At 32.3% G+C, this 13,955-nt stretch overlaps 1 protein-coding gene across 1 annotated transcript; it reads right to left on the reverse strand.

Moving 5' to 3' along the window:
• Positions 1 to 4,365: 4,365 nt before the first annotated feature.
• Positions 4,366 to 5,508, reverse strand: LOC139500367 (alpha-(1,3)-fucosyltransferase fut-1-like). The gene has a single exon (XM_071289110.1). The coding sequence runs from the start codon at positions 5,506 to 5,508 to the stop codon at positions 4,366 to 4,368; it is 1,143 nt and encodes a 380-aa protein (XP_071145211.1).
• Between the last annotated feature and the right edge of the window lie 8,447 nt (positions 5,509 to 13,955).

Below are 13,955 nucleotides of genomic sequence, written 5' to 3' on the forward strand. Positions count from 1 at the left end.
TCATTCATTCATTCATGAAAACCGTGAGAGGATATTTCGGTTGTGCTTGAGTGGAGTAATTGTCACCGCTTCAAAAGGTATGTACATTTCTAAATCGCAATTTTCTTATTCAACTGATCAAAATATTGAAAATCGGAGGATGCTATGCTGTGGTGAATACGTTAACGAAGAGATAACTATCATTTACTGGTGTGCGTGGAGTTGAACTCCTACAAAATCAGTCACCCCACGAGAAATTGCCTAATAAAGTGACATTTTAATTTTGAAATGGTTCTTTTAACAGACCTACAAGTTCAAATTCACTTTTTTTTTTCGGTCAATGGGTATGAATTCCGTTTTGGGCGACGTGTACGCTGTCCGCGGTGTTGATAGACGTCTTAATAAATCTTAAAACCCTATATTTTCATTATTTAATGCATGAAGGAATCGGTTCTGATTGAGGGCATCGTGAATGCGTGAGGGAACGTGAAATCATATCTGTATATCCAAGCTATGAGTCGTTGAAAGTTGCCTAAATTTTGTTTAATTGTTCATGAAAAAACACATTTGTGTGCATAAAAAAAATTATGAAATAGAATTTTGAAATAAATTGAGGGAAGATAGGCTTTATAATATTTTTTACGTCGAATAAAAAGAAAAATAGTGTCAACGTTTTTGTTTCTCGCCACAAATAAATTTTTGAAGTTAAATTTTCCCCTATCATCTTAGTATGTATTGTTTACGAAAAGAGTTATCTCCCCCTTGAATTGCTTATTTGACAAAAAATTGATTGTTAAAACACTAGTTTTTCAAAAGTCAATTAAACCACGTATTTACCGAAACAAAAGACAGTTAATCTTTTTTCCGACAGATATGTATGTAATGACAATTATTTACCAAAACAAATTGTACATCAAACATTTTTTTATCAGATTATGCACGTAAAAGCACGCAACATTTTGCGATGTGAATTTATTTTTCTGCAAGTGAATATGCTTATTTATTCAAAATCCCATTCATATAGAAAAAAAAACTAAAATTTTCTTGATATGGAAAAATTTGAATTAAAAGATTCACCAGGTTTTCTATATATGAATAAACAGCATAACCAATAAATTGCAAATAAGTCTCCAAACTTGACCGATTATTTGCCGAAATCTGCAAATTTGAAGACATATTTGGAACTTATTGGTTAGGTTGCTTGTTCCTGTAACAAACACTTGGTGATTTATTGATATTTCAAAATTCTATCACACAATTTTATGCACACAAATGTGTTTTTTCATGAACAATTTAACCAAATTTAGCCAACTTTGAACTTTCAACGACTCATAGCTTGGACATAAAGATATTATTTCACGTCTCCTCACGTATTCACGATGTTCTCAATCAGAACCGATCCCCTCACGCATGAAATAATGAAAATATGAGGTTTTAGATTTATTAAGGCGTCTATCAACACCGAAAAATGTACACGCCGCCCAAAACGACATTCATACCCATTGACCGAAAAAAAAAAAAGTAAATTTGAACTTGTAGGTCTAGTACGGCGGCTTTGTGAAAAATTGTGCACATCCTGCTACAAGCATGAGATTTGGCCTGGACCTTCCTCCACTATTACTCTTTGATTTCAGATAGGGAGGCATGTGAAAAAAAATGTCTCACTTCCGGTAAAATTCAAAATTGCGGACATCATAAAAAAATCAGCCAAATATCGAAGGCTAGTATGTGAATAGGTGTTATTATCATGCTACTATCATAACATTTTGTACAAACCTTTGTTTTTTACTACTTTTGGATATATTATATAGATTAGATGCCTTTAAAAATCCTACTTCCAGTAAAATCCAACATGGCGGACTTGTACTAAAATCAGCTTATTTTTTAGGGAGGGTAATTGAAGTGTGTTTTAAGGTATTGATAATATTATTACATTTTGCAGGAACTTTTCTTTAGTGCTTCTCATGAATACAATGTATAAGACGTATATCTTTTAAACCCTAACTTCCGGTAATATCCCAAATGGCGGACATATCAATTTAAAATGTTGTTCTTTGTGCTTGTCCTTAAACTTTTGGCTTTAAGTTATCCCCAAAACCACTAATTCTGTTCTGTTGTAAATGTTTAGATACCAAGTTGACACTTCCGGTAAAAAAATATGGCGTAAATTTCAAAGGTAGGTCCTCAATCCATATCTTCGATGTAGAGTTTTGGATAGACAAAACACAACATTTCTTTACATGTTGAAAAAAAATGAACATTTAAATAAGTTGATATTTCTATGTCCGCCATTTTGGGATATTACCGGAAGTTAGGGTTTTAAAGATATACGTCTTATACATTGTATCCATGTGAAGCAATAAAGAAAGGTTCCTGCACAATGTAATGATAGTAGCAATACGTTAAAACACACTTCAATTACCCTCCCTAAAACATAACCTAATTTTAGTACAATGTTTGCCATGTTAGATTTTACCGGAAGTAGGGTTTTTAAAGACATCTAATCTATATAATATATCAAAAGTAGTAAAAAACAAAGGTTTGTACTAAATATTATGATAGAAGCACGATAATAACACCTATTCACATACATGTCCATGTCTGTTTTTTTGTCAAGTTAGTTGGAATATTTCTTTACACATGAAATATGTAAGTGCAAAGGATAATGCACAATCAAGACCTGCAAATGCAGAAAAAGTTATGGTACCATGTGGAAGTAAATGCCATCCTAAGCGATTTTAAGAATACAATTCGCGATGAAAACAAATGTGGCATCAAGAGTTGATTTTTATATAGCCTTTGAATTATAAAATTAGAATGAAATTCAAAACAGTGTAGCTGTGGCCATTGATTGACACTTTAAAATCATCCAATGACTGGGACAATTTACGTGAACGTTTGTCTGTAACGACCACTGTTCACGACGTACCTACGATAGACATTTAAACTGTGGGGTCACCAAAGGTTTCTTAACGCCTTTAATTATAAAATAATTAGAAAAATTAATCAGGAATAACCTTTGTGTTTTGATTTATATAATTGATATAAATCAAAATATCGTGTTATTTCTGATTAATTTTTCGAATTACTTTATTTAGGTGTTGAGAACCTTTGGTGACCCCATAGTTTAAGTGTCTTTAAAAAGTACATAGTGAGCATTGGTCGTTACATACAAACGTTCACCTAAATTGCCCCAGTCAATGGATGATTTTAATGTGTCAATCAATGGCCACAGCTACACTGTTTTGAATTTCATTCTAATACATTTTCATGGTTTTTTTTTAGATAAAGTTTATAAATATTTGAAAAAATACCTACATGGTCCAAATACTCATATGGTCCGGCCTGTTGATAACCAAACCAGTATATATACTCATATGGTCCGACCATGACCATGCGCGTATGAATACTCATATGGTCCGGAACATTTATATATCTCAACTTGTTTGTTTCGCTCGTGTTTTGTTTTTAATTTTTTATCTAACAACGTATTTGATTTATACGAAAGAAATCGTAACGTTGCATTACAGACAAATTATAACACCAGGATTTTCGATATCACAAACTTTTCAAAACATTCACTTTATTTTGTCATCGGTACAAAGACGTTATTCGTAAATATAAATCAATATGCAGACGGTTTCTACTTTCAGGTATTTCACATCCGATCTTTTATGGTATTATTATATACGAAGGACAACAATCTCGTGTTTCATTTCAGAAGCTAATTAAACGTTTAAACAAAAGACTTATTAAGAAGGGTTATAGTTACGATACTGTTATCAGGTCGATCATTAAAGATTTTTTGAAATTTATATTGATTCACTCAAGGGGCCAATAAACACATTTATTCTAAAACCAGTTGTTGGCATGTTAAGAGTTATGTTCTTTCTCGTAAATTATATTTTATGATGGAATGATATGTAACCCATAACGGGTTGGATTGTGCTTGATTTTAAGATAATGAAGACATGGTCTTGCCATCAATTTAACTGGGTATGGCAGACTGGCATGACAGTAACTGCTAGAAGTCCTTTGTTAATGTTGATAATTGTCATTTAAATAGACAAAGCTCCGTGTTGAAGACCGTACCTTGAATAATAATGGTTTATTGATATAAATTATTACTTGAATGGAGAGTTGTCTCATTGACACTCATACCACATCTTCCTATATCTCTATATGACATAAATACAGTTCAAAATATAATATCAATAAAAGAAAACTATTCACTGCCGAGCTGTTGACCACATACCCCCCCCCCCCCCCCCCAAAAAAAAAAAAAAAAAACGACGGACGGACGCCCAGGTTTTAGTATTTCATACAAAACGTTGTGACGGAGAAACAAAGCTAGTTATTATTAACACAATAACCATTAAAGTATTATCATCTCTCATGTATTATATCAGAAGGGTTGAAGCACTTGTCCTCCTTCAGACGATCATACACATTGATTTTTTTATTTACAAGTTTTTCATTTTTGATTCGTGTACACAAATCACATATTGCTGTTTTGAAATTAAATGCCCAGTTTGTTACACTGTATGAATGTTTCTTCCTAAGATAAGATGTATATTTGTCTTCGGACGAACCAATCTTTGCTAGAAATGCAGCAAGCTGTTTTGGAGACGTAAAATCACTGGTTGTAATAAAGGTTCCCTCAGGAAGGATGGATGTAATATTTGGAGCTCCACGAATTACTGGTAACATCATATTATCGTCCTCAAATATGTCATATACTTTTTCGGAAACATAATTATTACACAGTGAATTTTCAAAAGACAAATAAAATTTGTAATTTTGGCTAATATACGACTTACATACTTTTAGATCGCTTGATATTTTCAATCGTTTTCCACACTTCAAGTGTCCACACCTACCATAAATATCTACCTGAATATATTTTTGTAATTCTTTTACATATTCCTCTCTTCTAGAATTTGTTTTACAGTGACTTACTATCCATGCTATATCTTTATTTTTCTCCTTGAAAATTTTAGTATAATTTAGCTTATTCTGATTTTCTTTCTTAGCCAAAACCCCGAATGGTAGGCTGATATCAGAACCAGGTCGATACGACATTACCCAATCAAATTTCGACATAGATTTTTCCCAGGCAATGTTTGGCGGAGGAAACATGTATTTAGGCGATTCGTTTGTAAAATAAACCCATATCTGGCCAGCTAGTTTTTCAGGTGGAGGTTTTCTAAGTGTTCTGAAGAAAATAACGACTTTGCTCATATTAAAAAACTTGGAATTACTTGTAAACAAACATTTTGTAAAACACTTGTCTGTTATGTTGAATGCTGTAAACCAATCCAAATGGTGTTTTTCGTACATAAATATTGTTGGTATGTTATTGTCGTTATTTGACATTTCAGCTGTGTTATCAACATTATGATCTCTCTTTGTAAAGTTGTGTTTTTCAGAGGTCCTTCCAAACGATGAATAAATATTTTGGATGCGATTTGAAAGTTTGTTTTCAAGATCTGTGGACATCAACCGTCTGTGTATTTCATGGTTATACATGCTGTTATCATATTTCTTGATGATGATATTCAAGCAATATAAAGTAGACAAAGTAATGATGGTAACCAAAGCTTGTTTTATCCATGGAATCACGTTCATGATGTTATGTCTGCAATAGAAATAATTTATAAACATAAACAAATATAGTAAAAAAAGAAGATAAACCTTCAAAACAATGTTTTATTGTTCATCAAGCCATGAAAGAATACGTGTAGACTCTACATGAAAAACAAACATCCTGAAGCAAGTCAAATCACTGTTTAGTTTCCGATGATAGTGAAAACTTTGTTCTGCCTCTTTAACTTTAACTCGAATGATTCAGCGCCCTCTATCGGTCAGTGTCCTCTCGAGTGTAGCGATCGATAGTGAGTCGGAATATAACGACTGGATTATTCGGGTTACTTTAACTTTGGCTTCTGAACTGTATTATAGTTTTGATATCAATGATAAATGTGACAGCATGAAAATACGATTTCATGAAATGCAATGTCCATTTTGTTAACATACTTAATAAGAATATATCATTTCTATTGTTTTGGTCATTTCCATATAATGCAGCATGTCAGGCCAAATATCTCGTCGTTTGGATCTTTGCATATGGCCATAAACCTGACGTCTATTAGAGAGGCCAAAAAATTGATGTCGATTGACCATGAACAAAAATGTACAGATGTACCGATTCAATTCAATAGTCTGTTCTCAGATGCCTGAGATTCACTTCAATATTTGTTATTCATTGATAATACAATGAATATATGTGGAATCATCTTTTAGAAAAGTTGTTCTTATGGTAATGACCCCACCCCCTTTATTGAAGTTAAAAAGACTACATCTTTTTACCCTTATTTTAAAGCAGCAAAATATACTTAATTTTTTTTTAGCGGGGATACTATTCATGTCGGGACATGAAGGTTGTATGGTTGCCTGTAATTGCTATGTCATCTGAACCTCTGTGGATAGTTGTCTCATCATGCTCATTGGCAATCATATTAAATATTAGGCAAAAAAAATTATATGTCTGTCTACGGTTACCCGACCCACCCTATTTTGAGTGCTGACCCTAAGTTATTTTATCCGTCATAAAGCGAAAAATAAACTGGAATCGTGTCAAAAGTAAAGATAGTGTCGCCATATTTCAATAAGTCCCCTGCACCTGTTGTTAATAAGTTGTAAATCAGGCCATTACTTTTTCTCAATTCAATTGTTGCGTATTTAACATGTCTGGACTGTTTTCTTTCTCTTTTTCGAAGGCTGTATAGTTGCCTATATTAACTTTGTTATTTGAACCTCTGTGGATAGTTGCTTCATTGGCAATCATACAACATATACTTTGTTCTATATGGATTGCAGACCTGAAAAAGATGTTCAAAGTTGAATATGCTGCAAACTTCAAACAGCCTACTACAACTTATTTACCATGAAACAATTGATCAGAATTGAACTATACATGTATACATTTAAAATTGATTTCATCCCAGTCCTCATGTACATGTGCCACTATAGCTATTAATCAACAGAACAAATGCAAATACTTATAGTTTGATGCCATGAATTTTTTTTTTTTTTTTTATAAATCTCTAATTTTTATATCAATATATTAACTGTATCCCAATATGAACATGTTGGGCTCTTCTACAGCAGAATATACAGTATAAGGTTTTCTCATTTGTATAGGCCTGTTTACAGGAGGTATAATGGAATACTGTTGTCAGTCTGTAAAATTGCATAAAACTTTGGTGCATTGTCTATATCTATCGACGTGAGCTCCCCTTCTTTTTTTACTAATTTTAAAATTTATGTTTCCGAGTCCTAAAAAAAGGGGGGATATTCCAGTTTTCAAACTTTAACTCAAAAATGCTTTCAGCAGTTCTCATTAAACATTGGTGAATTGTTGATATCTAGTGATGTAAGCTGCTGCCTTTAGATAGAATCTTACAAATTTTACATTTCCAAGTTATGGTGGTTTTATATATTAAAAAGGGGGAATTTTCAAGTTTCTGATAATGTTATCAACAATTCTCATTAAACTTTGGTGCATTGTTTATATCTATTGGTGTAAACCAGTCAGGATTCTACTTCGTCAAAATTATCTCCCCATTAAGCCAGTTAATTTTCACAATCGTAGAAATGGAAGCCATTGTAGGGATGACGCGCTGCCAATTTTGCTCTTGAAAACTGATAAATTTATCCGCATAGCACCATTATGATCCTTATATGTCAGTTGTATTTTAAAAGAAAAATGTATCTACTAGCTAATGAGCATCAGTTAATGATCTTGTCTGCATTGATTCAACTTAGAATTATTGTCTAATCGGTTGTCAGGTGGAATTTTTGAAAATTCATAAATATTTAAAAAAATTCTAATTAAATATTACGTGGAAGGGCAGACTAGATTTTTTTAGTGGTTGAAGACTATAAACCTTAGTTATCACACACAAAAAAAAAATTTTTTTTTTTCTCGAAGATATGCATTTTCATCATCCAACTTGAAAGACTGTCATCAAGTACTTTTCGTAAAAAAATAGCTATTCGAACACACCTACTCTGTTTTTATGATTCATTAGATAGGTATTTAACTTGACCAATATATTTCATCTTTTAGTACCGTGATTTTTTAGGTTATAGAGTCAACATGTAGCTTTGATATATAAAAATGATAGAATCTGAAGCGAGATGATGTATCAAATATTCTTGCTTTGTACGTTTTCAAGACAAAATATTCAACTCAAACACGCCCTAACATAAAAAGGTGTACTCGATTTTCTCTTTTCGATACAATTGTTACCCATTTTTTTGAGATTTTTTCTGGAGTCACATAATGGAAGGGCAGACACGAAAATTACTGAACTTAAAGATTGATATTTTCTCCGTCCGTGGTATTTTTCTCAAAGACATCGGAGGTTATGCATTTTCTACATCCAACTTGATAGATACCCATGTCGTCAACTTGATATCTAATTGTTCTGCCTAGTAACTATATTTTAGATAAATTGAAAACTTATGCAAATGGTGTTTTTAAATAAAACACTTCGTAATTGAGAAGAAAATTGTCATTTTATTTGTTTCTATTAACTTTTTAATTTTTTTTGTTACTATAGTAATCATTAGAGTAAGCATTTATCGCCTTCTCTAACAAAGAGCTTCTATTCTTTTGTTCTATTTCAACGTTTCCGCCTGAAACTCCCCGATTGATTTTCATAAATTTCTAGTATGACTTTGAGAAGTAATTGAACTTTATTCTTAGTACATGTGACAAGCCTATCAAGCGCTCATGGCCCAGCTGGTTATTGAAAGTAGAATGCCTATGGATGACTTTTAATTTCTTGCATCCATTTTATTTGAATTTAAAGGATTAGTTGTTACATGTCTGTATTTATGTAAACAAACCCAACATTGATGTATAACATGTCCAATAATCAGACATCGATATAAGCCAACCTGGATGTAATTGAAAGACATCTAGAGGTCAATACACAGTTTTAAACAAAAGACAAAATAATGAAAAATGTAGCAAAGTTTTGAGAAGAATTATTAATAAATGTATTAGCAATATTTAGAATATATCGTTTAAAATTTAGGTTCCACCTATCATTTAAAAACTGGTATTTCGTTGCCGCTAGTCTATCAGAGGGATATTTCATCGACATGGAATCTTATTTTATCAAGAAGTCAGATTTGAACATGGACTTGAGAAATGAAGGTGGAGTAAAGCCTGAATGTCAGTTTTGGTCTTATATATGTTTGTTAATTTTACTCTTATATATGTTTACATATATTATTGATTCAGTTGTGATGGTAAATAGAAACTCACAAGTCTTAAGATAAAAATTTATAGTTTTGAATGTTTCTTCATCAGTTAACTAAAATTAGGTGGAAATATGATCTTATTTCCAACAGAGGGGCACTCACCCTATATCAATTTGTGCATGAAGTGATAGATAGTTAATAGATGCTGAATGCTTTTACCACAAATTTGTGAAAGTTTTAACCGGTATTTATACTTAAAATACAATAATAAAATTCATGTTTTTCACTTCAGGACTTCTGATCCAACCATGTGCATGTTATTGAGATATGGTTTTGGTCGATGGATGTTTATGAAGGACCTGTATATACGTAGTACAAAGTATATCACTGGATTAAGCTCTTTGTCCAAGTGTTTTATGAAATTCAAAGTGCTTTGCTTTGAGCTCAGTTCATTGTTATGCAATTCATTCATTGGGAAATAAAGATTTGACAGACAACTCTCACATGTCTCATGTACAAGGAATTATCAAAGTTGTATCCATTTTATGTACAATGTAAGTAATAGGGAGATAATAGCATTTCATTTAGATTTGAATCAACATTTTTGTCCATTAGCCAAATTTATAAAACAAAAACACAAATTTACCAAACTATAGCTACTAGCAATTTTTTTTTGAGCCAAGCGAAGCGAGGCGAAAATATTTTTTAGGGTGGTTCGGTTGCCTGAAACGAGAGAAGCTCATTTCAGCAATACTATGGGAGAGGTCAATGTATTTATAATAAAAGAACATAAAAAAAAATATATAACAGAAAGGGCTTTTTGTTTAGACAGCCTAGTAAGTAACAAAACAAGTTTCAATATTAAAGTTAATCTCTGTTGGTCAACCAAAACTTTCCGATTCTTCTGTGACCTGTACTATCGAAAAGCTTCAACACACGTTCTTTGTCAACTGTATCATTCCTATGCACATGGAGCAAGCCCACAAAGCCTGTTCCCACCCATTGTAGCCCGTTCCCAGTTTTTTAAACGAATAGGTACAGAGAAAACTAGACCAACATTGTTACTTAACCATATTTTTGACGTACTAATGTCACAAGTGATCACAAGTTACCAGGGCTGCGTTGAATATCGTAGCTGCTACGTAGATTTTGACTATTGAACGTGTAGCTATAGGCTAGCTGCTACATAGATATTGATAGCAGCTACGTAGCCACTATGTTGCTGCTACGATATGGAACTCCGCCCTGTAAACAGTCCGCTGGAAAACATGTCAACCTACCTGGACACATTATTCTACCAATTTTCAAGTCATTGGTTTGGCCTACCGGGGTTAGAACCCACGGCCTACCGCATTAGAATCAATGGAACACGGTTAGCATACAACCAGACAATGCTGATCATAATCAGAAAAAGAAACACGAAAAAAATATTTTCAAACAATACCAAAAACACCATAATTTCATACTTTTATTAAAGATAAATAAAAATCATGAATTGCCTTATACATTAAAGACTTCCATAGAAAAGTCACTTAATGATTTTGTTTAAACTAATTATAAATAATTATTATATTTTTGGTCAATGAATTATTTTATCGATTAGCATTTGTTGTTCAGTGAGTTGAAAGTGTAGACATTGGTTAACTATAGCGTTATCGATTCAAAAATAAACCAAGGAATAAGCCAGCATACTTATAAGCGGTGTTAATACTCATGAGTTACCCTTTTCATCTTTTTTCTCTTTAAAGAACTCGTCTTCAACCAGTTTAGTAACGACATTAAGATTTTTTTTATTTTTTGTGATTTTGATTTGTGTTCGGAACACTTTTTTTTTTACCGTCACCGCTATGGTAAAAGCTGCACGTGCTGCAGATTGGATACACTGTATTTAGTGTGACGGTAGATCATTTGAAACTCGAAACTCGCATATTGATAATGTAAAATACATAATTGAAAAAAAATTACACTGCTAAAGTTTGGTCGTCGTTTCAAAAGTGAGGTATTTGCCTAAGTTGCCTCCATAACGCTACGGCCCTGAAAGTAATATAAATAGAACCTTACAAATAGTAAGCAAATACATGTTCTCAGATACCATCTCCCATAATTAAAAAAATCACATCATGAAAAAATGAACCTGTTATGGTTCCTCTCCTAGCTTTAAAATGTATCTAAAATCAAAGATGTGGTACATATTCTATCATAATCATTTGGCAATTAATGCAATTAGTGTCTCTTCCATGCCAGTTTTGAACATAAAAAACTAAACATTAAATAAACAACTCTCCTAATGCTCAGGTTGGTTGTCATATTGTGCAACACTGTTAATAATATGGGAAAAACATAGAACTTCTTTTGTCATATAAAACACTGTCAAACATCCAAACATACTATCCGCACTGATCTGTGTCCACACTTGTATAACATAATAAAATACCAACATATAACCATTATACCATGTTTAAATCTGTTCACATATCCGCATGCTTCCCACGTGCAGCCCGAGCGGGCGAACGTGGTCCTATATCATTTTCTACATTTTAAAACATTTATTCTCTAAATTCGCACAAAAACAGCACGTACTCATTCATTATATTCTAATAAAATAACAAAAATAACAAAAATATATAGCCACCAAGGCTCCTGACCACCAATGTATAAAAAATCTCATATAAGCCACCTAGGCTTTTGACCACCAAGGTCTAATATATCTCATTAATAGCCACCAAGGCCTATGGCCACTAAGGTCTATGCTACCTAGGCATTTTTATTTTATTTGTAAATAAAAAGATTTGTTTTTTTACCTTTGGAAGTCTCAGTGCGGCTGCCCTTCTCCAGTAGACACGTCTTTCTGCCTTGGTGGATATTGAAAGAATGACCATTCTACTGGGGTCACATGTACATGTACTTCCGCTAGGTAAATTGACCAATGAGGTTAATATAGACCCCTATAAGATGTCTCTATTGAGTTGACACAGAGGCATATCGTATTGATCAGCTAATTCGTGATGATAACTAGAAAACTTTAAGTATGTTAGAATGTCAATGTCTGTCGTCTAGATCTAATTATAGGTTTGAGCGTTCCTTAAATAAAAAAAAAAGTGAATCGGACGCAATAAATTTATAAAGTGTTATCTCCATTCAAAGTTAAGGGAGCTACCATTTGATTTTTATGGGGGGGGCTAGGATGAAAAATTTTGTCCTGCTTTTTTTTTTAGTTGTAATCTCTGTCCTGCCTTTTTATTTTTTACTCTATTCGGTCCTGCCTTTTTTTTTTACTAGTTTATCCTGACCTTTTTTACACAAATTGTCATCCTGCCTTTTTTTTTTAACAAGTTCCTCATCCTGCCTTTTTTTTTACTCAAAACTCCTGTCCTGCCTATTTTTTTCAAATTTCATCCTAGCCCCCCCATAAAAATCAAATGGTAGCTCCCTAATGCACCAGTGTTAACATTCGTGATTTATTTTGTTTTTAGAGCAGCTGCCGTGCACATGATGCCCGACTTGCAGAAGTTGTTTCTAAAAACCAATCGGACTACTTAATTAAAAAATTGTACGAATAGGTTAATTTTTAAAACACATGGGGTACAAGTTAAATTGTTTACCACGTTTAAAGCAGTCCCACATTTACATTTATGTGCATTACTACCCTAAATCAGTTGTTTATACTAATAAAAGTTTCTTTAAATGTGTAGACTGTTCACATGTTATGTCAATTGCAATTGCTTGTGCAAACCTTACGTTATATATGTACCATAATTGCTTAATGCAATTTGCCGCTTAACAAAAAGAAAATGTGGACATATTTTTGGCAATTTTAATAGCGAGTTTTAAAAGAGTCAACGATCCTTAAGATTCCAAAATGACAAATTGAAGGATCCTGAATACGTTTTATAAGAACGATATTGACACAAATGTATAGAGTTTGAAGCTGAATGTTTTGAGTTAAAAAAAAGATATTAATAAACTACTGACTTGGAGAAACAGATGATGCAATTGAATTTGTTTAAGATAAACGCTTGTGACAAGAAAATAGGGATGGTTTTATCAAAAGTACTTGTTTAAATATAAAAAAAAAATATGAATGAATAGTTTTAATATTAATGAATATATTATACATGTTATAATCATCAATTAACAGATGTTTATGACTACTGCAAATGTTCTTATATCTTGGAGACTGTTAGATATGTTGGAAGTAGAATTATACACATATTAATTTATGACTGTTGTCAGATAAAATAAAATCTACATTGTATACAGATCATGTTTGGCGTATGATCACGTGAAGTTATCTGTAGAATTAAATTTTAAAATGCACCATTGATACAGGTATTGCGAAACTAATGAGTGTTACTATGTTGTAAACCTGACTACTCGTGCAGAAAAACTATCCGGCTGGTTGTAACCGGCCTGTTTCTTTTGTTACTTTTGTTTTTTTTATCTGACTTGTACGACGTTTCAAGTAATAATACTTTAAGCAAGAGTAAATGTAAGTTATAGTATAAACACTATAAACACATTTTTTGTTTTCATTTCCCTTCAACCGAGATTTTTTTTCAAGAAAAAAATCAGGAATCTAATAATTTGATAAAAAAAAAGAACCATTTCAAGTAAAGATAAATGTACACATTTAAGACTTTTTAAAATGCAACTTCGTAAAAAAAGTAATATATTAAGGAATATTTTAGTGGTAAGTAAGA

Source organism: Mytilus edulis, chromosome 13 (genome assembly GCF_963676685.1).
Source record: "Mytilus edulis chromosome 13, xbMytEdul2.2, whole genome shotgun sequence".
NCBI classification, from domain to species: domain Eukaryota; kingdom Metazoa; phylum Mollusca; class Bivalvia; order Mytilida; family Mytilidae; genus Mytilus; species Mytilus edulis.